This window comes from Mesoplodon mirus (genome assembly GCF_964341445.2).
Source record: "Mesoplodon mirus genome assembly, chromosome: 3".
Lineage (NCBI taxonomy): Eukaryota > Metazoa > Chordata > Mammalia > Artiodactyla > Ziphiidae > Mesoplodon > Mesoplodon mirus.
Window position 1 is genome coordinate 146,420,537 of NC_138978.1, and position 27,799 is coordinate 146,448,335.

The following is a 27,799-nucleotide window of genomic DNA, read 5'->3' on the forward strand; positions in this document are numbered from 1 at the left end:
GCTTTTCAATCAGGTCATTAGCAAGAAAAAGTTAGTTCACTGAAAGGTTAACTACCAGTGATAATGACCCATACCACGAAGGGAAGGAATTTCTTGAGAAAATTCGTATCTGAAGAGATAGCCCAAATTTATTGATACATGGGCAGGGCAGAGGCTAAGGGAACTGCAGTCACCTACACTGGAAGTTTCACTCCTGGCTGTACCTTGGTGGCATCTTCAGACTGTGAAAAGAGACCACTGTAGAGTAAAGGTGGGGCCGGCCTGGAAGGAGGTCCAGCTTGTAGGGGCTCCCACACTAACGTTCTTAGCTCAGAGGGAGTCAGAAGCAGAGCAGAAACTAATTTCAGAATTAGAATTTTAGAATTTTTCCATCCCCATATTTACTTTATTTTCCCATGGTAGTTAGCAATCAGTTTCTGAAATGAAGGACGTATTGAGTTAATGCATTTATTCTAACAATAAATATTTGAGAACATACTATGTACCAGACATTGTGCTAAGGGCTGACAGCAAAGTCCAAGACAAACAGTCCCTACCTCCAGCAAGTCTGTAGTCATGCAGGACACAAACTGAGCAATTACAAGGGAATTGATTATTCTGAAAGAGGAACTATAGGGTGCTATGGGAACATATAGCCAGGGACCTAAATATGTGGGCAAGGGACCAGTCCAGATCCAACATTTGCCCTCCCAATTTACACCTACAGCTAATCTAGTTTAGTGGGGTGGACAGTGAAGAAAATGAAAAGCTGGGGACCCCACCTAACTCCCTTCCCAGTCTTAAGCAAGGTGAAGGCAAGGAAGTAGAAAACACCAAGGGAATGAGTGGTGTAGCCACCAAAGGAGAGAGCAGACTGAGTCTCCAAGAAAGGACACCTGGCATCAGGACCAGAGACGGAGCACGGAGGGAGATCAGTGGAGAGCCCTGCATGCACTCTCCCAGTGTTCTGAAAAGGATAAAGAACAAGGAAGAAACTACACTACTGGGTTAAGACCACATAAAACCACTCATCCATTCCTCTAACATATTCATCAGCTTTTCATTACAATCACATACTACATGTTCAATCCTTCTTGGCACTTAAGAACACCGTTCTCTACACCCTTTGCCAGCTCACATTTTCTGGGCCCCCACCCAGGTGTACAGCCTGGCTGTTAGCGTCTCACAGAATAAGGGGAAGAGACCAGCCCAGATCCAGCAGTTGCCCTCCCAATGTGTTTTCTGTGGATTCTTTTTAACTTTGAGCTATGCAGATACAGACAGAGGCAGCCAGACATCAAGACCAAATCCCTCACTGCACCCACTCAACACAATGCCCCCAAAATATAAAGTTCCTATACCTTGCATGTTTCTTGGTCTCTAGAAGCCCAACTTCTGCTCACAGCTGAGCCCCTGAGCACCCAGATTTCTCTTGGTCATGCTTTAGTAACAGCAGATTCTACTAGGTCCCTTAGAGACCCTAAAACCACAGCTTAAGCTTTCTAAATAAATAAGTCCCATTGCCACTTGTGATTGAGGGGTTTTTGAAATAAAGCTAGCACAACTTTACAGCTAGCTCAACTTCAGTAGCAAGTAGGAGGTGGCTTGCTTTAAGGGTAGCAGACCAGACATGGACTTTCTTAATATGGCATGGCACACATAGGTATCAGTACTCAGGAGGGTTGGAACCTGCAACCAGGGATAAGCATCTTGTTTTCCATTTAGGTCCTGGGGTTTAAATTATGTATAATTTCATCCTAAAAAACAAAACAAACAAAAACAAAAGAGAGTCAACGGGTCAGGGACAGAGCGAACGTTAATAGATCCGACCAGTTTGTGGCAGCCATAGCTGAAATGTTCTACACCTTAATTGTAGCCATAGCTGCAATGTTCTACACCTTAATCTACACTCTTCACCTTAACTGTTCACACCCAGCTACCTCCACCAGGAAGGGAGACAAGCAGGTTTGTGCTAGGTGAGCCATTTCCAGAAAAGCACTGCTCGGCCCTTCTTCACCTTGACCTTTACACATTTAACACCCCACTTTTCCCATCCACAAAATAGCCAAATGACAGGAAGACTGTAAACATCTCCATACAAGGAGGAACTGTCCCTGTCTCCTCTGTGGTCACAGGAGTTGGTCCTGGATGCCCAGCTCACTCTCAGGTCTTCCTCAAGGAAGGGAAAAAAGAACAAGAGAGCTCTGTCCTCTCCAAAGGCTATCACTGAGTTATATACTGTCGTCTACCACACACATACAGTGGTACAGACATACCTCGTTTTATTGTGTTTTGCTTTATTGCACTTTGCAGATACTGTGTTTTTTACAGATTGAAGATTTGTGGCAACCCTGCGTCAAGCAAGCCTATTGGCGCCATTTTTCCAACAGCATTTTTTCACTTCATGTCTGTGTGTGATGTTTTGGTAGTTCTCACAATACTTAAACTTTTTTATTGTTATGTTTGTTATGGTGATCTGTGATCTGTGATCTTTGATGTAACTATTGCAAAAAGATTATGACTTGCTGAAGGCTCAGATGATGGTTACCATTTTTTAGCAATCAAGTATCTTTTTTTTTTATTAATTAATTTATTATTTACTTTTGGCTGCGTTTGGTCTTCGTTGCTGTGCGCGGGCTTTCTCTAGTTGCAGCGAGCGGGGGCTACTCTTCATGGCAGCGCACAGGCTTCTCTTGTTGTGGAGCGCAGGCTCTAGGCATGCGGGCTTCAGTAGTTGTGGCATGCGGGCTCAGTAGTTGTGGCTCGCGGGCTCTAGGGCACAGCCTCAGTAGTGTGGCACACAGGCTTAGTTGCTCCGCGGCATGTGGGATCTTCCCAGACCAGGGCTCGAACCCATGTCCCCTGCATTGGCAGGCAGATTCTTAACCACTGCACCACCAGGGAAGTCCCCAACTATTTTTAATTAAGGTATGCACATTTGTACTTTTAGACATAATGCTATTGCACACTTAACAGACTACAGTATAATGTAAACATAACTTTTATACGCACTGGGAAACCAAAAAATTTGTGTGACTTGCTTTATTGCAGTATTCACTTTATTGCAGTGGTTTGGGAATAGCCGTGCAATATCTCCGAGGTATGCCCAGATTTCAGTAGTGGTAAGTTGAAAACCTGACAGCCAATTCCTCTACAGAATCCCTAAGCCTTCTACATCAACAGCTTCCCTTTAGAAGCTCAATTTGTGAGTTTTTACTCCACAGGCTGGGTGACTTTCAGACTTTGGCACCTATTTCTATTTAGATATCTAGCTTGGTTCCCAAGCAACCAGCCGGTGCCCCTCCCTCCCTCTTCCCCCATCAGGGAGCCAGCTTACTATACTAGCAGAACAGGTCAAACGGAGATCAATCCTGGACAAATCAGTGCTTGAGGGAACTTTAATGAAAGCAAAAAATATATATATATATATGGTGCAAGAACAAGGCAGAAATGTTCTGTTCCAGGCAGTTTTGCCTTGTACAAGTAGAATGAAGTCACTGAGTCAGAGTTTTAAAGCTGGCATTATTTCAGGCATCATTCCAGCTCCTTCATTTTACAGTAATGAATCTGAAGCCCAGAGGCTAAATGACTTGGTTCAAGGTCACACCACTGGAAGCAAAGCTGCAGCTAGAACCCTGGTGTCCAAACTCCCAGGCCAAATCTCCTTCTACTACATTACACTACCATGGGGAGGTTTAAAAAAGAAAGGGAAAGTATGAAGGGTGATTTTTCCATAAATTAAATCAACTTTAAAAGGCACATCTGGAGAGTCAGAGAGTACTAATATTGTTAGAAAGAAGAAAGGTTTAAAAGCTGGTTAAATCTAATTTTAAAAATCCATATGTACAATATTGTAAAAAAGAGAAGGAAGACGGCATTCATGATTACTGGGCTGGCAGGGTAGGGGACAGTTGCATGCTGGGGGTGGGCTGCATGGGCTGCCAGCTTTCCTGGGTTTGCAGGATGCGGTACAGCTGCTTCAGCTGAGCAACAATGTTATCCTTGATGTCTGGCGTTGAGATCTGCAGGCGGACACTGCCACTGTCAAAGGATCGTGTGAAATCACCAGAAAACATCTCATAGATCATCCGAGCCACCACCGGAATGACCTGTTCAGGACACAGAGCACACAGCTATCCACTGAGGAAAGGGTATTTTTAAACAGCAGGAGGGGCCCAAGATTGAAGGAAGGACCAGTGAGGCTGTGGGGAAGCCCACCACTTTAATGTCTAGATACAGACTATGCCTTCATCTCTCTGGACCATCCTGCCAAGGTTCACTTTAGAATTTGGTTCAAATGAAGGTAAAGAACCTAGAAGTAGCATCACATCACATGCCTAAATAAATAACTGCTTATTTAGCAGGACTTTTATCCAAATTTCATCTACTGCCTGTCTTGATGCACAAATCCACAGCCAAACCCAAGTGGTCTTGCTGCCACTTTCCAGAATAAGAACACGTTCTTAAAAGTACCTCCAAAGGTTTTTCCAAAAGAGCTAGAAAGAGTCATATCCTATTAGGTTTCAGCAAGACTCTAATATTAGTCAGTAAGAGAATAAGGTCTCCCCTGAATCAGTCACTTGCTTTGAGGACACTGTATTCTCCAGCCTGGTCCTACTGTACAATGTACAAAGCTCAAGTTGCTACATCTGATGGGATTCAAACCCGCAGAGGCTGATGGATCCTCACTCAGGGCTCAAGTCCAGACCTAGGGGCTAAAGCATTGATAAAAAGGCAAAGAGTTGTTGACACATTATTATCTCCTCACCTGAACCAAGATGAGTTTCCTTTCCTGAGGTTTCCCATCTGGCCATTCTTCCCCAAAGCATAAGTAGATCTCAAATGGTGGCTGTTTCTCTATCTGTCCTTTCTGGTGGGCAATGAGATCTGCAGAACACGGAAGAGCATGGAGTTTGGGGTACTGGGCCATTCCACACCTACTCAGTAAGCACTTTCTTTTACACTGTCCAGAATAGTAGCCACTGGCCACATCATGTGGGTATTGAATTTAAATTCATTAAAATTAAGTAGTTCCTTAGTCACATTAGTTACATCTACATACTCAATAGCCACATGTGGCTAGTGGCTACCATACTGAACAATACAAATATAGAACATTTTCATCATTGCAGAGAGTTCTACTGGACACCGCTTAAACCAGACTTAGGGTTCAAATCACATTGGAAAATTCACATCTCAGTGCTCTCCCTAAATATGTCTGCTTAAATTTGCCACGCAAATATGTCCCAAATGAGAAGAGTATATGTTTTGCTGATTATGATAAACAGGGTCACCTTCCAAAGTTAAGGATAAGCTGGTAGAATGTGGGGAGCAATAACAAGGCTGTCTCCTTCTTCTGCCAATAAAGGGGCCACAACCACCTAAAACTGGCTTCAAATGCATAGCTTTGGAGTGGAACACCCTTCTTTGTTGCCCAGGTCACTTTTATTTTTCAGAATCAAGGTCCCCTTCTACCTTGACTTCCTCCAGAAGAAACTGTTTGGTTAAGATCTTTGCAGAGCCGGGAAAGGGGGGCAGGAAGGAGGAAGACAGACTTGCAGGGAGCAGTTCCCACCATCAATCGTCTGAAAAAAGACTCACCACTAAGGAACGTTTCCAGACAAAACAGTTTGACCTTCTTTTGTCTCTCGATCAGGTTGGGGGCAACAAGCGATGGGGCACATGGCCCAGACCAGTACACCTTGCACTGGCACAGCCTGATGGCATAGATGGCATGACCGCTGACCTCCAGGATCAGTCCTCTGTCCATGACGTCTAGCAGCTTGCTGGTGAACAGCTTCTGCTTCTCATTGGTGATGTGCTCCGGACCTGGGAACTTGACCTGCTCCAGGCTGACGGGACCAAAGAGCTCCTCCTGGTCAGGCATGGGACCCAGGTCTCCATAGAAGAGCCGGCAGCCCTGGGGGTTGCTCACCGTCATGGTCTGTGCATACTCCTTCCCACGGTACTGAAATTTGATGTCCAGGTCAGTCACTGCAAGGTGAGGGGGGGGGGGACAGTGAGAGTCCTGCTCTGCTGCTCTGCCCGTCCATCCCTAAGACTCATGCAATGCAAGTCCATCAAGATCAAGCCACCTTTCAACCAGCATTCAGGAAGGCCACTGCCATAGTTATCCTTCCTGCAACAAAGGGAGACATCAACATATCCCTGGAATATTCACTCAAAAGGCTGCCTTGAAGCAAATAGTTCAAATTCCATCTATACTATCACTGTTCAGTCACCACACCCTAACAGCTAGAATTTCTCCAACCAAAGTTCTGGGTCCCGGTCTCCCCATTTTGTACTGACTGAGTCTTTACATCAATAGGCATTGGAAGGAGCTGAAAACTAAGGCAGCATCTGGTTTGTGTATCTTTTTTTTTTTTTTTTTTTTTTTTTTTCTGGTACATGGGCCTCTCACTGTTGTGTCCTCTCCCGCTGCGGAGCACAGGCTCCGGACTCACAGGCCCAGTGGCCACAGCTCACGGGCCCAGCCGCTCCACGGCACGTGGGATCCTCCCGGACCGGGGCACGAACCCACGTCCCCTGCATCAGCAGGCAGACCCCCAACCACTGCGCCACCAGGGAAGCCCTGTGTATCATTTTTGACTCACTGTTTAAAGACACCAGAGGAACAATAAGAAATACCAAGGCATATTTCTGAAAATTACACAGATGAGCACACACTGTTGATATGATCTAATAATATATCACAGAAGGACACAGTTCACAACAAAGTAAATTTTCACTCAGCAAGTGTCCATTGAACCCTATAGGTCTTATCAAAGCTATCAGCCTCTTGGACAAAATGCTAGTACTCCCCCCGCACCTCCCCTACCATGTGTAGTGTGAAAGGGAGGTGCAATGACAATGATTCTTCACTGAGATCAATGTGTACCCAATTCTGAAAGAGATTTTCTCTGGGTCCTAAAGTCCCTCAAAACCCAAGGGCCTCCTTGACCAGATCCACAGTCATTAACTTCCCCATCCCACAAATCCCCTGGGCAAACTGATAAACCCAGGCCTTCCACCCACCTAACAGGTGAGTAACCTAGAGCTGCACAGCACCAATCAGAGCATCCCCATGGGCAAGTAGGTATGGGCTAATGCTTCTTTAGTTCCTGGTGACTCATCAGCCAGCCAGGAACCAGACACAGAGGCTGCCTGGGGGACTATTCTATACATGGCAAAGAAATGGAGGCAGAAGGTGGGGCAGGAAATGGACTGTAATAGGAGCTGAAGATCCAGCTAGAAAATCAAGGCTCACTTACTTGGGAGAGAGCTGATCCACAGCTCTGGAGAGCTATAGAAAGGCTGTATAGGTGCCTGGGGTACTTCCATCTCCAGAGGTTCCGTTTTGGGCCACACTGCTTCGGGGCTGCAGTTGCCCACACTGCAGTTGCCCACACTGGCTGGTGCTATGGGAGAACCTAGAACAGAAGGATGTGGGTGAGCAGGCAGGCGCACCACACATGCATATCACCTGGCTCCGAAGCTCTCAAACCTAAAAGGTCCAACACTGGACCACAGCTCCGTGTGGCAGCCCATCAGTAATTCCCCCAACAAACACCAAAAGAAATAAGGCTCTGCTGCTTCTGCTTCCTAATCTTATTAGTTCTCTCATAAACTCATAATTCTGAAAACATGCATTTGCTGATGATTAACAGACAAGTGGGCACTCCCTGGGGTTAAATTAGAACAAGCATGAATGAGAGATTCCCTGTTACAAAATTTGAACCCAGCAATTAAACAGAAACTGGTTGTCTTCCGTAAAATGAACTCAACTAAATTGGTTGATTAGCTTCAAGTAAGTGTTAATGTATAGAAATTCCTTTAAAAACAAACACATACTTTTTTACATGCATGAAACATCTGGAAGGATACTCAAGAACCTGGAAAGATCTGTCTCTCTTCCAGGGAAGGAACTGTTCAGACAGGTTAGAAGGAAAACCTTTCAGCTGATTTCCTTTTTGTACCATTATGAATTTTAAACCATGTAAGAGTATTATTTATTCAAAAGTATCCAGTTAAAGCTTTTAAAAGAGAGAATGAAAAACACATCCTATATCCCTGCTATTGTCAAAGTTGGCTCACTCCAAAGTTTACAGATTTTCCCCCCTAGCCTCACCTTTTAAGCATCTATCCTTCAGCAATTCTTCTTCCTCTGCCCAACAGCTCTGAAATCAGAGGTTAAGGTTTCTTTGACCCTTTGTGTACAAGTCTGGTTATATCTATGTACCCATTTTACTTTTTTATTTTTAATATATGTTCACATGTTTCCATAAAGGATCCAAGGTGGCCCATAACGTAAGGACACACAATATTAGCTTTAAAAAAACATGAAAAAAAAAAAAGGGAAATCATGATCCTGGAAATGGGTTGCATCCTTTTAAGGGGTGAGAATAACAGAATGAGTGAGCCAAAGATTTGGGAAAGGATCTCACATTTCCAAATGTCCAAATCTTAAAATTGCACCAAGTGGGAATGTAGCTGTGGCAATATTAACCTGAGAGAGCTCTATGATCGTTGTCTTTACTCATCACTTGGTTGCAAGGTTATAAATGACAGGGTAAGTCAAGGAGGGCAAGTAGACAGATAAGAGTCATTTCCTGATTCTCAAAAGGGGCATCACCTAGGGAAGGGGACTCCAAAATCCTACAGGAATCATCTTGATATACTAAATTTTCTAGGTGGCCAAAGTATCTCATTTGACCCTAGCAGCCAGATGGAACTTAGAAAAGTAGTGAAAAGCTACTCAACTGAATGCAAGTCATATGACTAGGAGCATGTCAGTGGAAAGTTCAAGTGAAGATGCTGTGGAAGAGCAATTCACATTGTGTCTGAGCGTCCTCAGAATGTGCAATGGGAGATGCAGTGCCTGCTCTGTCTCACAGGGACCCTCCAACCTCTAAACTCATCTTTCCTGGGAAGCGGAATTCAAAAAGTCAATTTAAAAAAAAGATAAAAGTCTCTAGTAGAGAAATTTTATCAGAGCCTAGTATTAAGAGCTGTAGAGCCACAAGTTTCCCATGATACAGCCTTAGCAGAGGCTGTTAAGGCAGTGACAGAAAATTTGTACCGAGGGAAATAGCACAAGAGTTTGCCTACAATTCACGAAAATTATCCCTGCACTTGGCCTGAAGGAAATCAGCAAAATTTATAACAGCTTGTGTATTTGTATGCGGGATGGAGAAGGAATTTAATTTTTTAATTTCTCTGAATTATCACATAAGATTCAGAAGATGCTCTCTCTGCCTAGAAGCCACCCCACTGGGATAACTATGCCTACAGGGTTCCTTTGCCTATGACTCCTACTTGCTAACAGACTGGCAGCCTGGCCCCAGGGCCTGGTCGCTGCTCCCAGTGCAATGGTGGATATGGTGTCAACGGTTGCAAAATCAAAGCCCCTTACATCCTCTCCATGCCTCTGTCCCACCCCCCACCCCACTCACCATTGATGTTCAGGAACGGGAAGGTGTCCTGGATGGGAACGTGGTGCTGTGACTGGTCCAGCTCATCTTCCTCATCTTCTTCATCCACATCATTATCTTTCTCATCCCAAGGAGCAGATCCAGTGGATCCTACCCGAGAAACACACACACAAAGGTCAAAAGTGAGGCGCTCACGTTGCACTGTCATCCCTGCAGCTGACCCACTGTTCAAGCTAGGCATCGCCAGCACAGAGGTTCCTTGGGTTCAGTGTGCACCCTCAATGCCAAAGAGTGGGAACCAAGGGTGTTCACCCCACTCCCAGCTCCTCCTACGGAGCCCCAGTGCAAGCTCTCATCCCCTCCCCTATCCAGGAGCTGCAGACCCTACTCCCTTCTCCTAGAAACCTTTTAATTCCTACTCTAAACCCCTTTCTACACATTAGCATCCCTTCTAAGGACCCAAGGAGCACAGCTTCTCTCCTTTATAAGCTTACTGTGAAGACAGACCCTTCCCTCATGGCAGAGCCTCACTAGATTCACTGCAGGTCAAGTCTAAATTATCTGGCTCTTAGTCGGAACTTGCTAAACATTGAGTAAATATAGGGATCAGGTGGTATTCTCCTAGGAAAAATACCATACAAATTAAATGATCACTTACCCATCATTTATAAAGAGAACTTAATAGCCTTCATAATGTCATGTCAATTGATTCTTAGAACAGCCTTTGAAATACGCAGGAAAGATGAGAACCCAGATGTTATAGTGAGAGAAGCTGAGGCTCAAAAGGTTGAATGACTTGATTCAATGTCCCACAAGTAGTGAGATGGAAAGACCGAGGTTTATAACTCAGACCTTCTAAGTTTTAATCCCTCCTTCTTCTAAACTACCTGGCCTCTCTTCTCAGTGTTGAGTCCCAAGAGAAGTTATTTTTTATAGAACTCAATACCCCCTCTTCTTTCTAATGCTTTACTGTTGCACTGCGTGGGCAGGAAGACTGTGCTGAGTTTATATCTTTTGTTCTCTGGGTTCTTTCTAGGGACAGGATTTCTTCCTTTATTTACCAGTCTTCAACTTTGTGAGCGAGGCGACTTTCAAGTCGACTATCGCTTTAAGGGTCCAGCCCCGGAACCTGGCACACTGTCCACCTTCTCCCCAGCAGCTGGGGCCTCACCTGGGTTAATGATAGAGCCCTGGGGCTGGGGGATGTCACACACTTGATATATCTTCACTGGGTTCATGGGCACCTCCTTGGTGCCGTCGTACATCAGGTTGAATTCCCTGCTCTTGTTGAGCGCACAGCGGAGCTGGGCCTTCCATTTAGCTGGGTCGGGGTCGTCCACCCCTTCCTGGTACTTCCCTGTCTCCACAGCCCAGGCCTGAGGGATAGGAAACTGCAGTGAGTGCCTGCTTGTTGCCCAGAAACACTGGAAAGTGTGCCCGCCCTCCCTCATACAGACACAGATACACACAGCCCTGCCTGACCGCCCCATCACCCCAACTCCAATTGACAGAGACTGCAGCAGAAAACACCACGCTGGGGACCAGGAAAGGCAGGGCCTGAGAGAAATTAAGCCAAATGCAAATACAGTCTTTTAAAAAGAGGAGCCTCATCTCAAGTGCTTGTGCCAGCATCATCTGTCAAGACTACAATGGCCTTAATGAAGGGTTGAAAATAAAGAAAAGTCTGGAACAAGTATACACCAAAATACTAATGGTAACTTTTGGATAGCAAGATTTCAGGTAGTTTTGTTTTGTTTTGTTTGCCTTATTTGTTTTACACATGAATTGCTTATATAATAAGACGAGAAAGGGAGGTGGTGTATGATATGAAGAATTTAGACTTGCTGCTCCCTCTCCCTTCAGTCTTTAATCTGATGCACAAATAACTGTTGAAACCAAGTACCTTTAGGAGTAGCAGCCCATAGGAGGGCAGGAAGCACGCTCTGGGGGTTCAGCTTGCCTCAGTGCGAGGCTGAGGGCCTCAAGTCCTAATAAACTCACACCACCTGCCTTTCCCTGCTTCCTCAAACTCCCACATTGGGAACATTTTGCTGGGAACACCAGTGGCTGGTGGCCTGGGGCAAGACCAGTGCGGCCCCGCCTCTCTGGTTTTCAATTTCCAGGTCTAACGGGCATTTGTGTGTCTGTTCACGGGATATCAGCCCTCCCCCACTGTTAACGTATCTCAGATGTCTACACTTTCTTCAGGGCTGTGACGTATGTGCTGGTGCAGAAACGGGGGATGTCTTCTGCAGAGGACTCAAGGTCAGGAAGCACACGGCAGCTTGTTCAAGTGGACAGGGCACATCGCTTGTCCAGTCCCAACTCCCCGCCTCTGCTCCTGAACTAGACTACTTCCTCAAGCCGAAATGGAACTTTTCCGGCCCCATCCTTTGAGCTCTCTGGTCTCCCTCAGTCAATCCCTGCAGAGCCTCACAATCATGAGGAAGCTTCTCTCAACAGCCGAGCTAAATCCTTCTCCTCCAATGCACTCATTTCTTCTTACCACCTTCTCAGACCTGGGGGCTCCTCCACTTGATGTGCAGTATGGAATGAAGCAGTTTGACAAAGCTGCTGCCCTTGGGCACTCAGCAGGCTCCATTCCATCCAACCCCCTGTAGGGGATTTCAACCTCGTCAGTCCCTAGTTTCGGAGAGGCACGTCTCCAGTTGCCCCTGGCAGTACCTGGCTGCTGCCTCCTCACGTTTTCCCCTCTCTTTGCTTGATCCTCCGTGCCCACTCCCGCTCTGGCCCCATCCAGCTGGCTTGGGCTGTGCTGACTTTGGCACAGGTCTGCAAAATTTCTGTGGCTCCCTGAATCCCTACCCCTCCACAGAGAGCAGCCAGACTAACATCCTGCTCACAACACAGCCATTCCCCAGGGCCCACTCAGATGATGCAGAGAACCTGAGGCTGATGCAGCAGAGGGTGGTACCCACCACATGACAATCGTTGTGCTTTATAAACATCCCTTATTCAAACCCATTCTCAGTCTTGCCTCTGAGATCCTGGTCACTGGGCAGGTCCCTATTTCTCTTCCTAAAATGGACACAGTCTCTGCATTTTCATGGCAATTTACGAGTCCCTTCCCACACTGATTTCACTCAATTCTCACAACAATCCTGTGAGGAAGTCAAGACTGGTTTTAGCCCCATTTTACTGAAGGGGAAGCTAAAGCCCAAAGAGATTACGTGACTTGTTCAAGACCACACATGCAAGGGATGGTAGTAGGATCTGAAGCCAGGTCTTCCAGCTCCTGGTCAGAAGGGGCCCTCTGATAATGGGGGAGCTGATAGGCCTGGGTTCAAACCCTAACCCCACCGCTTATTGGCTATGTGACTTGGGCAAGTTACTTAGCCCCTCTGAGACTCAGCTTCTGCATCTGTAACATGAGGGTGCCGCCCCCCTTACAGTGTTCTCGAGAAGCAAATGAGATAATGGACCTAGGGTATGCAGCAGGCACCCACTTAATGCTAGTCAGAACTGCCCACACCCCATATCCTGCCAAAGGCCTGTCAGAGCTTGGGATCTGTGAAAGCACCCTCACTCTTCTCCTGACACCCAGACCCTCCCTTAGCATTCTGCAAACAGATACACAGATATAAGTAGGACAAAGCAGCTTCCCACAGCCAATTTTTCCTCAAGCCCTAAGCATACAGAACATTCTCACGAGCGGAGCTTTTAGGAACCAGTCTCCTCCCACATGGCCAGCCACCACCAGGCACTTCAACAGCAAGTCCAGTTTCAGACCAAGGCCACAGCGAGAGGCCAGCTGGGCCAGGGCAGGCCCATCCCCTCTGATGCCAGCTCCAGTAGTTGGTGCTGATTTACAGATGTTTTCCTTACCACTTTCATATCATTATTTAATGTTTACATTAAAAGCATTCATTTACTTTCTAATATTCACAGGCCAATTTTTCTTCTACCTCTCATCTCTACACCCAATATAACTGAGTTGGGTGGGAAACAACTCTAAGTTGGCTCTCTCTCCTTTGAGGTATGAGCCCACCTTTCCTGGCTCAGTCTCAGCAAGAATCTGGAGCATCAATCTTGAGAGGCTCAGGGCAGGGACTGGATTTCACTTCTGACTTCCAACTTATAGTCAGGGAAGAAATGGGCAAACTCATTTCTCCGTGTCTTGGGAGTGCAGGAACTAAAGCTACTCATGAGATGGAAGACTGACCAGCACAGAGAAGTTGGTCTGGAGCAGAGGCATGGGCTCCGGAGTTACAAACCACATAATACCCCTTCCCACAACGAGCTTCCCACCTACTTCTGTCTTAGACTTTGGTTTCACTGACATTTTATGAAATGCCACGTGATTCAATCTTAGTTTCAGTGAAGCAAAATAACTCTCACATCAGAGCTACTCTTCAGTTAAGAAAACATATGTGTAGAATAAAAACCTGTAATTAAATCGCCTTTCATTTTTAAGCGGAGGTTATGGATGGGGCAAAAGGTATTAACATCAAAAGAAAAACTTGCAAAGGGCCCTCAACACCCATTCTACAGGCTGTTAGGAGCCTGCGAACACTCAGGAGTTCTGCCCTGATCTGGACAGCCATTCCCGGGCCAGAGCAAGAGCCCTGAGCGAATGAAGGGTTGATTGCTGGCTGACCCTTGGGAGTTCTAGAACAACATACACAGCATACACACACTTACAGGAGTTTAGCCAATCACACCTGGGATCCCTTGGGATGTGAGTTGAGTAGCTTTGACCAATGGGAAAGAATAAATGGCCTCAACCATAACAGACATGCCCCAACAAGAAAAATTACTATGCCTGCTAAGTTTGCCCCCACCCCCCATCATAAACATTCTTTTTGTTGCATCAGCATTTTGGATCTAGTACCTTCTTCAAGCCAAAATTGAAAACAGGAAAACAAAAAACCAGAAAGGTCTGAGAGAACTGGAAAACACTTCAAGTCAGATGGTAAAAGGATACCTTTACCTTGAAAATGGTATTTTCCTCCTCTTGTTGGGGGCTATGCCGGGTGGCATGTTTCCAGGGAATCTGGAAGCGTTTGGAGTCCCTATGTAGCCAGATGAGCCCAGGGTACAGGCCACTATCCACTTGGGCCACCAACCAGGGCTTCAGCCGAACTCGGCGGGGGTGGAGAGCCATGATCTGGGTTGGGGGGAGGGGGAAGAATGGGGAGAGGAGAATTAGGCCAGCCCCTGGGAAAAGGTCCCAGCCACTGTTCCCATATGATAGAGCTACAGTTCCATTAGATTACAGCAAAGAAACTAAATATGGGAATAAACTGTGCCAGGTGGGGAAGAAAAGAAAACAGGTTAAAAGGTTCTTTTGATTCTTATTCCAAAGCCATTTAGTTTTCATGCTCTAGCCAAATCAGACTTATCACGTAAGTAGATCACATTTCTTCTATTTAAATCCTGAGGCAGAAAAATAAAGAGATGATGTCATCCCTGCTGGAAAACAGTCCTTCCGCAAGTACCAAGGGAAGAGAAGAGAAACTGCTCTTTTCAATCTCATCTCGGGAGAAGGAAGAAAAAGGTTACGGAAATAGCAGGTATATAGGCAAGAACTTGAAGCATGCTCTCTTTTTAGACAACTAAGGTGAATGGGAATATTTTAGGAAGAAATGACACCATCAGGATGAGAGAGAAGTAGGCGAGGGATGGTCCCTGGTTCCAAAGTCCTCACTTACATAGATGAGCAGGCAGTGTATCCACAGGGATCTGAGAGCTGGGCCTCAAGTCTGTTTTCCTTTCTCTGGGCCACCCAAAGTTTCTGCACCAAAAAAAAAAAAAAAAAAAAAAAAAAAATGCGGGGTGTGGGGGTCTGAGCTGGTTATCCCCACGACAATCCAGTGTCTAGGAGAAGGCTTGGGAGCACTGGAGACAAAGTGTAAGAACCCTGCCCTGTATCTGAGTCTGGTAAAGCTAAGATGCCCTAGAATGATCAAATACCACAGTTCCTAACCCTATAGAGTACTAAAACCAGTCATAAGACAAGCTCTGTACTGCTGGGACAGCCTCCTCACCTGGGTCTGTTTACCTCCCCACAGAGGCTGAATTGAACTGATTGGTTGCTGGAGCCAGCCTGGGTAAAGTCTGCAATTGATTCTCATAAAGGGCATAGCGTAGCAGATAACATTGGTGGCAGCGGCCAGCACTCACAGCGGGGAAACAAAGGCCTGCCCAGATTGGGTGCCTAAAGGAAAAAGCAGTTACCGGAGAAGTGTTTGCCTGGGGCGTTGTGTTTAGATTTTTTGGCGTTCTCATTTCTCTTTGTTTTTACTTCGGGTGAGAAAGACAGGCCTGCAAAAGAACGTTCATTCAACAAATAATTGTCCGTCAGCTACTGTGTGACAAGGGCGACATTAGTTACTAAACACAATGTTCTCATCAGACTCCCTAAAGAAATCCACACTGGAATTGCTCAAACATCCACTGACCTGAGAAAAGGAAGATAAATAAGTCACCTTCCCACCCAGAAAGATTCCCACCTGGATCGCGGTGCAGAACCCAAACCAGCTGAGTCAGCCGAAGGCTCCCCCGAAGGCTCCCCCTCGGAGGAACTTAGCTTAAGGGGTGGGTCCTAAGGCCACTTCTCTCCCCAGCCAGGCTCCCAACAAATGGGAAAACTCAAACCCAGCTCGGTCACTGGCACTTTAAGAGCAAGGCAGGACCTGCTCTCACCTGAGCCTTCTGACCCAATTACCAAGTTCTGCAACTGAAACCTTCCCCCCTGGGAGCAGCTCACAGTGGGTAGGTGAGGTAGCACTCGGTACTCAAGTGCCCCCCACCCCCATGTTCTTGGCCTCGGTGTAGGTTGCTCTGTAGGACTGCAAAGTCAAGCTATCAAACCATGGAGAACATTTACCTTATAAGGAGGAGGGAATGCATATTCTCCCCAGGGCAAGTTCTAGCCTTCTCTTCCTCAGTCCTGGCCTGCAGGAAGGGGGATGGGGTAAGGGAAGAACAAAGAGAACAGGGAAATGGGCAGCAAACTGGTCCACCTAGTGAGGGGCTTTCGAGAATTTCTGTTGCAATATTGGTCAGTCTTGTGTCGAGGCCTGGCAGACACGTGAAATCCACCTCTTGACGGATCATGGGCTTTGAAGAAAAGGGCTTATCCTAGTTGATCCACAGCACATCAAAAAAAATTAAGGCAACCAGGCCAACGCAAGGAACTGCACAGAGTGATGGGGAGGGAGAGGCAGCCACCCTTAGAGGCCGATGACTAAGATCTAGAGCCCTGTGTTCTCAGCATTCTCCCAAGATGGCAGTACACAGGAGCAACGCTGCCCCAGCCTCCTCCTCCTCTATGCCCCACCTCCATCACAGCTAACCCTCTCCACCTTCTGAAAGTCCACCGAGATCTCCTCCACCTGCCACCCGGCACCTAAGACTATAAGAACAGGCAGAGAGGCAAACTTTGGAAGCAACCAAGATCACAGAGAAAAATATCTAATTAGACATTCATAGGTTGCAATAGCAAGTAGCCATTAACATCGAGGCATCTGAAGAATTTTTACTGGATTTGGGAAAATGTTTAAATATGTACTTAAGGGGGAAAAAGGCATCATACAATATTGACTGTATAGTAGTATCTCCATCTTGTAACAGAACACGCACTTGTGCACATAAGCACAGAGAATTTTTGAAAGGGAAACAAATAATACATCGATGCGACAAGAAGTTCTTAGTGGTTACCTGGTGATAGGACTGTGGGTGAATTTTATACGTGCCTAAGTACTTCTATATACGATTCACATTTTCCTACAATGCCATGTGTCGATTCACAACTTAAAAACAAAACACTACATGTAGTATTCTTTTTAACCACAGGAAGCGGAGACATTTCTTGGTCACTGGGAGATATAAAAGATGATGGCCTTCAGCTAATGAAACCATGGTAACAACAATCCTCTACCTACATAGGCTTAACAGTTTTTTCATGCGCTTTTGTTTAACGTGTCTGATTTCATCCTCATAATGAAATGATCATCCCCATTGTTATCATCCCCATTTTACAGCTGGGTTAACTGAGGCACAGCAAAGTGTTTTATCTGGGGCCTGGACCCAACACTGCTCAGTCAGAGTGTGCTGTACCATATCCTGCCACTGCACCCAGCCTTCTAAGTCCCTCCCTTCTTCTATACACCAAGAAAGTAAATGAAAGACATCAACAAAGATCCAAGCAGCATGGAGGGCCAACGAAGTGGTTAGGGAGGAGACTGCATGACACCCACCCTTAAACACACCTAAACCAGAGTTCTCTTTCAGAACACTCTCACCACCCAAATCCCATGCCCACAGAACAAGCTTAGCCTAGTTTAACTCAGCTCTGGCATCTCTAGCTGCCATCACAGCCAAATTCAAGGCCTGTGTCTCCAACAGGTATTCAACTAGCCAAAGAACAAAGATTTAACCCACCCACTCCCCTCATACTGGGCACTGAGCAGGGACACTATCAACCTCCCCAAGGCATAAACCATCCGATCTCACACCCCCATTCCAGGGAACAGGTCCCCTACAAACACCTGTACTGCCGCCTCTGCAGCCCCTGCCCAGACTAGTTTCCAGGAACACGGCCACCCCAAAGCCAAGATTCAGTCGTCAGTGGTTTTGCTCAGAGTAAAACACACACCCTCATTTCTTGCAGACAGGCCTCCGGAGTGGTCCTGCTTTTTCCCTTCCTCCTGGAGAGACCTGAAATGCCATCTTCCACGTTCCCCAGTCTTTCCTCCGTTTAGTTTAGCCCTGTTCAGGGGTAAATTCTGGGCCTCGAGCCATAATGCCCACACCCTGCCTCCCTGCTTGATTGAAGTTGGCGGCTGGAGAGGGAGCTACAGGGCAGAGGTGCTGCTCTCACCCAGGAGACAAACATCGAAAACTACTCTCCTGGGTCGGCATCAGCTTTCACCAACCCCTACTCAAACGCCTTCTTCCTCTCCCTTCCCTGGCTTCCACTTCTGACATCCAGCAAGAGAGCAGGGCTGGGGTAGGGATGACCCCTTTACCACACAGCAGGCTCCCTGTAAACAGTGGCACCCTGGGCCTGCTTTCCAGTCAGGCCTGGAAGACTTTCCCCACTTCTCTATACCAGCCCTCCAGCCCTTTCAGGCGAAGAGGGCCTCACCCCCAGAGCAACCACGCCCGGCGCCGCCCTCGCCAGCACGTAGCTTCGCTACTTGGAAATTCACGGGTGTCTCTCAGGCCCAGGGCAGGGGCCTGACTGTGCTAAACAAATCCCAGGAGAGGAAACAAACTGGCTAAACTTACTGGCCGGCCCGACGCGCAAGTTCCCAAAACACCCACCAAGATCAAGCGCCGGCCGGCCTGGGAAATCCCCTCTTCGGGATCCAGGGGCCTGCGGAGCCGTGGGCTGGGAGGACCAGCGTGGTGGAGGAGCCTTAGCGCTCCCCGACGGCTGGTGGGTAGGGGCCCGAGAGCGTCACACTCCAGTTGGGCGGGAGGGAAAGGGAGTCGACAGAAGTAGGGGGTCGGTAAGGGCCCAGCGCCCCCCCGGGCTAGGACCGCCCGAAAGCTACCTGAAGCAGAGCGATGGGCACCCAGCCCTACAGGCTATCCCCAAACAAACAGATGTCCTTAAGCAAGCTCTCCTCACCCCCACGAACTCTGGAGGGGACGCTTCTTCACCGGCGGGCGTGTCCTCCCTCCCTCAAGCGAGGCTCCAGACGTTGGCGTCCCCACCTTTCTTCAATCCGGCTGCCAGAAGCGAACGTCCCTCCGAACCAAGTCCCCAGTTAGGATCACCCGTCGCCACTGCTCTCCTCGGCCGCTTGGGCAAGCAACACCTGGCTCTGCGCAGGTAGGGACTGCAGGCTCCGCTCCCGGTCCCACACCGGCCCTCACCTTCCCCGCCCAGGTGAGCCAAGCTCACGTCAGCGCCTCGCCTCGGGACGCCGCGGACCCATCTGCCGTCCGGCCACGCCTCCCAGGTGTGGCCACGCCCCCCCGCGTTCAGGATTGGCGGGTTGCGAGAAATATGATACTCCGTGTTCCTGGGCAGCCCAGCACCCCACCAGCCCCTTCCCCACCGCCCTCCCCCGCTTCTAATCCGGGCTGAGAAAATTCCGGGACTGGGGTCTAGACCTGACCCCTTGGGGCTAGTGGTCTTCTGAACTGGAAGCGACTGGGAGGAAAAATAAGTCGAAAAGACTTAGATCTAAGTCGAGAAGGTGCCTCCCTTCCTTCATGCCCCATAATCCCCCTGCGATGTGGAGACAGTTAACTACAAATAAGGATTTAGAGATTCTGTGTTGGCCCTAATACCTGTGGGCCTGTATAAGTGGAGTGGGGTATGGGGAAGGGAGGGACTCGGGACACTTGGTCCCTTCTGAGGGAAGACCCGTGGCTTACAGGGCAGGAATTCTGCCTTCACTCTGCCTTTTACCCCTATGACCCCGAGTGAGTTGCTTAGCTGCTCAGTTTCAGTTTCCTCATCTAGTCAATGAGAATAATAGTCCTGCCTTTTCCAAATACTATCAGGTAATGATTAAAAGCATGGCCTCTGGAGCCAACTACTGAGATTCAAATCCAACTCCACCAGTTACTACAGACTTGGGCAAGTTTTTTAAGCTGTCTGGGCCTCAGTTTCTTATCTGTAGAAGGAGGTAAATAATAGTACCCACCTCAAAGGCGTGTTGTGGGCATTCAAAAAATTACTTCATATAAAGTGCTTGGAACAGTATTTGGCACTTTCCAAGTGCAGTATAAATACCATTTTTATTGGTGTGAGGATAAAAAGTACCATATTGGCATTGCCTCATGGAAGAAACAGACATCTACTGTTACCTGAAATCCAAGGCCTGTATGTCCCTTAACAGGTACTTGATAAAAGTTCTCTCACCTTTCCCACTGCAGAGAACTCCGGTCCACGTAAAGTGCATGCTTACGGTGAGCTGTGTACTAGCACATGAGATGTGGAAGCACTAGGCTGTCACAGGTAAGAAGGGGCATAAGCAGGGTACTTAGGTTTTGGAGTTTAAAGCAATGTGTGGGAGACCATGATGGAGTAGTGTTATGACTGAATTGTGTCCCCCCCAAATTCAGATGTTGAGGTCCTATAACCTGCAGGATCTCAGAATGAGATCGTGCTTGGAGATAAAGTCTTCACGGAGGTAAGCAAGTTGAAATGCAGTCATTAGAGTGCGCCCTAATCAAATACAACTTGTGTCATTCTAAAAAAAAAAAGGAAATTTGGACACAGAGACAGATAGGCATTGAGGGAAGATGATGTGAAGAGACGCAGGGAGAAGACAGCCATCTTCAAGCCAAGGAGAGAAGCCTGGGACAGATCCTTTCCTCACTCAAAGTCCTCAGCAGGAACCAACGTTACAGACACCTTGATTTTGGACTTCTAGCCTCCAGAACTGTAAGACAATAAATTTCTGTTGTTTAAGCCAGCCAGTCTGTGCTACTTTTTTGCAGTAGCCCTAGTAAACTAATACAGATGGGTTGGAGAGCTCCAGATTTGGTAATACTGTGGACTTGATTCCTAGTCCCAATTCAGCCTGGGGACATAGCTAGCAAAGGCCTGGGAAGGCAGCAAGGCCCAGATCCTGACTCAGGCAGCCTCTGTCTCAGTCACTGATTGTGGCCACTCTTCCCTTCACTTAGGGGAAGGGAAGGGCTATCTCAGCACAGCCAGCCTATTACTGCTGATGAGCTCACCGGACAAGCCATATCTTCCATCAGGCCCAGGGCTGGGCTCCTGAGACCAAGCAAACAGTCCACTGCAGGTGTGTGTGATGGAGGAAGACCACCAGGAGAGTGTCATTTGAGGGGAGCCAAAAGCCCAATGGCATACGAGTATGAGTGCACACACAGACATTCACTTTTCCAGTAGCTGAAATTACCATAACTAAGGTGATTTCTTAGTGATCTTCTTTGGAAGACACATTTTTTTTTTCTTCTGCTCTGTGTGGCTTGTGGGATCTTAGTTCCCTGACCAGGGGTTGAACCCCGGGGCCACAACAGTGAAAGCTCCAAATCCTAACCACTGGACCACCAGGGAATTCCCTGGAAGACACAGAGTTTAGAATCAGAAAATTCGAGCTGGGAGGGCCCTTCAAATCCTCTAGTCTAGGGATGAAACTGGCTTAGAGATGTTTGTTTGACCCACACGTTTTTTGGTTTTTTACTTTTTTTTTTTTTTTTTTTTTGCGGTACGCGGGCTTCTCACTGTTGTGGCCTCTCCCGCCGCGGCGCACAGGCTCCGGACGCGCAGGCTCAGCGGCCATGGCTCACGGGCGCAGCCGCTCCGCGGCATGTGGGATCCTCCCAGACCGGGGCACGAACCCGTGTCCCCTGCATGGCAGGCGGACTCTCAACCACTTGCACCACCAGGGAAGCCCTGGTTTTTTACTTTTTAAAAAAATTTTTGGCTACATTGGGTCTTCGTTGCCGCGCGTGGGCTTTCTCTAGTTGCGGCAAGCGGGGGCTACTCTTCGTTGCGGTGAATGGGCTTCTCATTGCGGTGGCTTCTCTTGTCACAGAGCACGGGCTCTAGGTGCATGGGCTTCAGTAGTTGCAGCACACGGGCTCAGTAGTTGCAGCATGCGGGCTCAGTTGTTGTGGTGCACGGGCTTAGTTGCTCCACGGCATGTGGGATCTTCCCGGACCAGGGCTCGAACCTGTGTCCCCTGCATTGGCAGGAGGATTCTCAACCACTGTGCCACGAGGGAAGTCCCCCACACAGTTTTTTAAACATTGGGAGATTTCACATAAACATCCAGGTCCTTAGCATCTCTTGAAGAGTCAAATGCTCTGGACAGCCTAGGTCAGCATTTCCAACAGGCAGCAGCTGCCCATTTAGAGGGAGTCTACAGGTAGCAGTCAGGACAACCCCATCATATTGGATTCACTCATTTACTTTAATTTCCCGATTCTGTAGGCATATGAGTTTGCAACCTCTAGTCCAAATATCCCTTTTTTAAAGGTGAGAAAACTGAGGCCCAAGGAGGTCAAGTCATTTGCTTAAGGTCACATAGCAAATTAGCCACAAAGCCAAGACTAGAACCCAAGCCCAGAGCTCTTCCCACTTGGACCCTGTTCAGCACCCCAGCCAGACTCTATTCTGACTGTGCTGCACTGGTCGTTAATTTTTTTTTTTTTAAGTTACCCATGCATCTAGACACTGTCGATATTATGGTGAACAACTCCTGTGTCACCCTACTGAAGAATCAGTGAAAGGGAATAAAGCAGGAGGAATTAAGGTAGAGATCAGGAGGAAACTCCTGGCTCTTCAAATGATGAGAGCTGGCAATAGGCTACCCTGAAGTCTCCTTTGCTTGAGACATACCTCATCTGCTTGGTCTGAGGAATAAGAACATCTTGTGAGTCTCTGCAAGGGCTCTAGAGGAATCAGTTCTTCTATGTTCTCAAAAGAGCTCTCACGGGATTCAGACTTCCCCAGTGTGGCTTGAGCCTGCAGTGTTCCCAGCATTTTGCCCTCCGTCCCTGCTCAGGTGAGGCATTACTGAGTCACTTGTGAGTCTGAGTTTCAGGCAGTGGGATGTACGTTTGAGCACAGAGGCCGTGATTCATAACTACAGGGAGTCAGGGAATTTCCCTCTCTGGCTCCCAGGCAACTCTTACCTGGTGAGGAGGGGTCTTTTTCACCACCCTGTGGCTTTGGTCTCTGCAATATCAAACATAGGGCAATAAAGCCCAAAGCCCATATGTGACCCAAATCCCACCCTCTTCTTGGCAGAGTAGAGGGCATGGCAACTGGAACCTTTCCCAATGGCTCGGTACAGTGGAGAGTGTTCCTGGAATCAGTGACAGCAAATAATCTCAGAGACTGGGCTGCACGTCACTGGAGCTCCTGAAGAAGGGGTAGGGACTTCAAGCTAAACAATCCAATTCTGTGCTCTCTCAGAGGAACTCAGACCCCAGCCAGCCTCTGGAAGGCAATTCTGGAACCCACCAGGTCTACCCCAAGTCCTTTCTGGGCCCTGGCTTATCTCTGGCTCCATCAAGTGTTTCAAGGTACTGGGGCCACTGATGGGCCTAACACATTGCCTGAACAACAACCTAAATTGTAGTGCACATTACTGTTGCCCCTTCCTCTGTCCCCTTACCCTCCATAGACTGCATCCCAGAATGCAATCCAAATCCTAGAATCACTGAGCTTTCTGCAACGGAAGCTGCAACAGAAATCCATAAATGAATCTATCTCACTTTCCAACCCAGACAATGAAGCAGACTTTGGCTTGGGACTTTAGGAGAATTCTCCGCTAACGTGTTCAGAATTACTTGTTTCTGACTCTCTTCTTATCCTTGGACCAAGCTGAGCACTGGTAAGTGTTCTCAGAGAAGCAGCTTTCTTTATTCCAAACTTGGATCTGTATAAGAGGAGGAGGAGGAAAAAGAAGGCTCAGTAACTCCCTTGGAAGTACGCTGCCCACCTGGGGCCCTCCCTCCAAACTTCTTCCCTTCAGCACCAATCTAACAGCCCACTTCCATCTCCCCTGGCAAAGAAAGTTGTCACTGGACCTGCAGATAAAAGAGCCAAACAAGAAGTTACAAGTACCATGAACGTGAGGGTTCATAGTCCTGATTTCAAATATGTTTCCCTGTTGGGACAGAGCAGTGTCCTGATTTTGACTTTGGTCAGCACCAAACTACCTATCCTTTGATTATCTATGGCTATGATATGAGATCGTGGATATGAAAGCTCTCTGAAATTGGAAAAGTGCTGTGTGGACGGGAGGGCTTCTCACTGCTATTATCAGCTTTTTGTTTCCTCCTGTAAATCATTCTCTCCAGGCCTCAGTCAAGTCCTTGAGGGCAGCAAGGCACAGGCCAGACAGGAACTCCTGTAAGTCAGGAGCTCCTGGTACAGGGCTAGGGGCAGGGTGATCTCCACGAGCAATGGAGAATGTGTTGACTTCAGAAAAGTGAGTTATCTGGGGATACAGGATCATTGGGGGTCAGTGAGACGAAAAACTGGACTTCTGTTCAGTAAGACTGATTGACCAAATGTGTTTTATCGTGTCTCCCTCCCCAGGCCATTCCAGTAAAATGACAATGAAGGAATAAAAAAAAAAAAAAGATTTTAACCCACAAGGTTAAGAGAGGACAAAAGCACAGGAGAGGAGATAAGATGGATGAAAGATTTCAACAGGAAATATTAGGAGATGAAATATTATGTTAACAAAAATAAGGAGTGGGGAGGGCTGATATTTTGATTATAAAGCTTTCAGTACTATTTAATTTTTAAAACAGATATATATAAAATTTAAGAAAAATATTATTATAAGTATTTTTTTTTTTTAAAGAAAGAAGCAAGAGCACCTGGGACTCAGGAGAGACCTGGGTGTCAGATCTTTCTTTGGTACTTGGTGACAGCAGAGCTTGTCACTGTCTCTGTCTGAGCCTGAGCCCCTTTATCTGAAGGAGCTGAACAAATGCCACAATCACCTTCTAGTTCTAACAATTCCTAGTTCTACAAGTAACTTATAGAGGCAGCACTGACGTCCTCAGAAAAACAACGTGTGCTTTGGAATTAGTCAAAAGTTGTCTCAGATTTCCCCTCTTTCAATTCCTAGCTGTGTGAGCTGGCTGGGCCTCAGTTTACTCAACTCATGCATGAGGATACTGCCTATTTCTCAGGACTGACAGAAGGATGCAATGAAATAAGTAAAGCAACAAATAAGTGAAGCAGCAAATGTATGTTTTCTCAACTGCTGCACCTCTCATATTTAGTCAAGGATCTGGCACAGTTCTGGTCACCAGGCATTGGTTTAATTAAAACCTGAAGAGTTCAGAAATGAGTTACTGTATTATTTATTCTTGGGGTAGGGAGAATGTGAAGCACCTCATTTCTGTTGATTGTATTAGGGGCAAGGTCCAAGTGTGGATATCAGAGCCTAGTAAGTAATCCCTTTGAGGAGAGGTAGCTAACTAAAGGGTAGACAAGGGAGGGCATGAATGAGAGGTTCTTTGACCAAGTACCCTCCATCCCTCCACCCCTCCACTGTGGGAACTTTCTCTTAACAGTGTCCACATACACAACCTCAACCTAGATTAGCCTCCTATTCCATTACCTATCGTTCTGCAGAAAAGGTAAAGATGGTGTCCACAGGGATTTCCTCTCTCTTGAGTGGCTCTGGACTGGCACACTGATTTTCCACACTATGGGCTGCCTTCCACACTAACTTCTCCACATCACTTAAAACTTTGGTTGCATAGCATTCAAACAGGTCATTCGATCTGGATGCTGCTCCTAGACACCTACAGCTCGACCCTCCTCCTCAATTCCCACAGTCTGAATCCCAATTTCTCTGAGTTGAACTGAGGCCTACAAGGTGACTAAATGCCTTGGAGGGTTAGCCCAATCCAGGAAAAAAGGAAGATGTACATACAGATATAAGAGTTCAGTGTTGATCTCGTGTAAGGCCTGACCACGAGCGCATCCGAGTCAAGATCAAAAAGGATTTATATCTTTTCTAAGACAGACCCAAACCAGAGCCCTGGGTCCATCCCACATGAGACACAAGCATCATTCCTTCATTCTTCCTTCAGTAAATATTTATTCAGCGCCTCTTATATGCCAGACAAAATCCCTGCCCTCATGAAACTTACTGCCTCCTACTGTTTTCTTTTATTCCCACTGAAGCACTCTGTTTAAACCTTCCCATGTGTATCCTTCTACTATTGTGGCCCCATCCTATCCCCTACCCTAATCTATCCTAAGCCCCTTTGTGAGCTCTGATCGGTTTACTCTTCTGGTCAAAAACATTCTGTGACTTCCCAATGTTTATTGAATCAAGAAACTTGATTCACTCATCCAACAAATGTTTATTGCATGTCTACGATGGGTCAGGCTCTGTTCTAGGTGCTGGGGATACAGCAGTGAGCATGAGAAACAGATAAAAACTTCTGCTCTTAGAGTGCTTATATTCTAGTGGGGGAGATAGACGATAACCAAGATAAACAAGTACGATAAGTAAAGCATGTTAGTTGGTGATAAGTTCTAAGAGCAATAAGGCAACAGGTCAGGAAGTGGAGGGGGCGAGGGAGAAGTAAAATTTTAGATAGACTAACCAGCAAGAAGAAGACATCTAAGTAAAGATCTAAGAAAATGAAGGAGGGAACCCTGGGGATAGCAGAGGGAATATGGGTCCAGAAAGAGAGGCTGGCAAGTGCAAAGGCCCTGAGGTAAGAGCACACTTTAAAGGATGAGCAGGGAGGTCAGAATGAGGCCCAGTGTCTGGCAGAATGAGGAGAGAGGGGAGACGGTTGGGATGTGAGATCTGAGATCTAATAGCTGCAGCTTTTACTCTGATAGAGATAGGGGGCCACTAGGGGCTTTGAGCAGAAAAGTGACGTGGGGTGACTTGTTCTGCAGGATCACTCTGGCTGCTGTGTTTAAAATAAAGAGAGGGCTTCCCTGGTGGCGCAGTGGTTGAGAGTCCGCCTGCCGATGCAGGGGACACGGGTTCGTGCCCCGGCCCGGGAAGATCCCACATGCCACGGAGCGGCAGGTCCCGTGAGCCATGGCCGCTGAGCCTGCACGTCCGGAGCATGTGCTCCACAGCGGGAGAGGCCACAGCAGTGAGAGGCCCGCATACCACAAAAATAAATAAATAAAATAAAATAAAATAAAATAATAATAATATAAAATAAAATAAAATAAAGAGAAAGGAGAAAATGGCCAAGCAGGGAGATGAGTTGGAAGGCCTCTTGCTGGCCCTCTTCTGTTTGTCCAATCACATCTCTTACTATTCTGCTACCCTGTAGCCCTAACAGACTCTTCTTCCCTGAACACACTTGGCAGCGGCTGACCTATCATCCTTGATGAAGTGGCCTCCACTTCGAATAATAATAACAACTGGAATAATAACTGCTACTTATCCAGCATCAATAATTCCATTCAATTTTTTAAAAAGTATTGTCTAATTTCACTTACAGACATTATTTCATTTAATGTTTATATTTTGTCCCCACTTATTGGGAAAGCTGAGGCTTTTTACAAGTTGCCACCAATTGGAAGGTCCCTGGGCCCAACCATAAGATAAAGAACACTTGATTCCCTTTTGGTCTCAAGTGGACCATTTGCACCTTTATGGGTCTCCAGACCATGTGACCCTCTGGGCATTTCCTCACAGGAAGCCTGCACAAAGGGAGAGGGAGGTGTTTAGGATGACCCTTAAATGTCAATATTAATTATCTGGAGAGAAAAGCAGAAACAAAGGACATTTTAGGCAAAGAAAATAGCACTGCACAGGTTCAGAGGTACCACATGGGAGGGTCAGGAAACTGCAGTTTACTGGTGTGTAGCATTTATAGGATGCATTAGGCAGGAAACAGATCTGGAAGGCCTTGAATGGAATGTCATATCAAAGAGCTAGACATTCTCCTATTTACAGTGAGGGAACATTGAA

The 27,799-nt window shown here is 47.1% G+C and overlaps 1 protein-coding gene across 4 annotated transcripts; it reads right to left on the reverse strand.

Moving 5' to 3' along the window:
- Nucleotides 1-3,006: 3,006 nt before the first annotated feature.
- On the reverse strand, nucleotides 3,007-19,300 carry IRF6 (interferon regulatory factor 6). Of its 4 annotated transcripts, XM_082614676.1 has the most exons (10): nucleotides 19,012-19,300; nucleotides 15,419-15,588; nucleotides 15,083-15,165; nucleotides 14,362-14,538; nucleotides 10,582-10,786; nucleotides 9,432-9,560; nucleotides 7,251-7,409; nucleotides 5,581-5,973; nucleotides 4,748-4,866; nucleotides 3,007-4,088 (listed from the first exon to the last, which is right to left on the reverse strand). In XM_082614676.1, the coding sequence occupies exons 4-10, from the start codon at nucleotides 14,533-14,535 to the stop codon at nucleotides 3,864-3,866; spliced, it is 1,404 nt and encodes a 467-aa protein (XP_082470802.1). In that variant the 5' UTR covers nucleotides 14,536-14,538; nucleotides 15,083-15,165; nucleotides 15,419-15,588; nucleotides 19,012-19,300; the 3' UTR covers nucleotides 3,007-3,863. The 4 variants fall into 4 exon arrangements, with proteins under 4 accessions (XP_082470802.1, XP_082470801.1, XP_082470800.1 ...); XM_082614675.1 differs by lacking the exon at nucleotides 15,419-15,588; XM_082614674.1 differs by having other exon boundaries at nucleotides 15,083-15,588.
- Nucleotides 19,301-27,799: the final 8,499 nt, after the last annotated feature.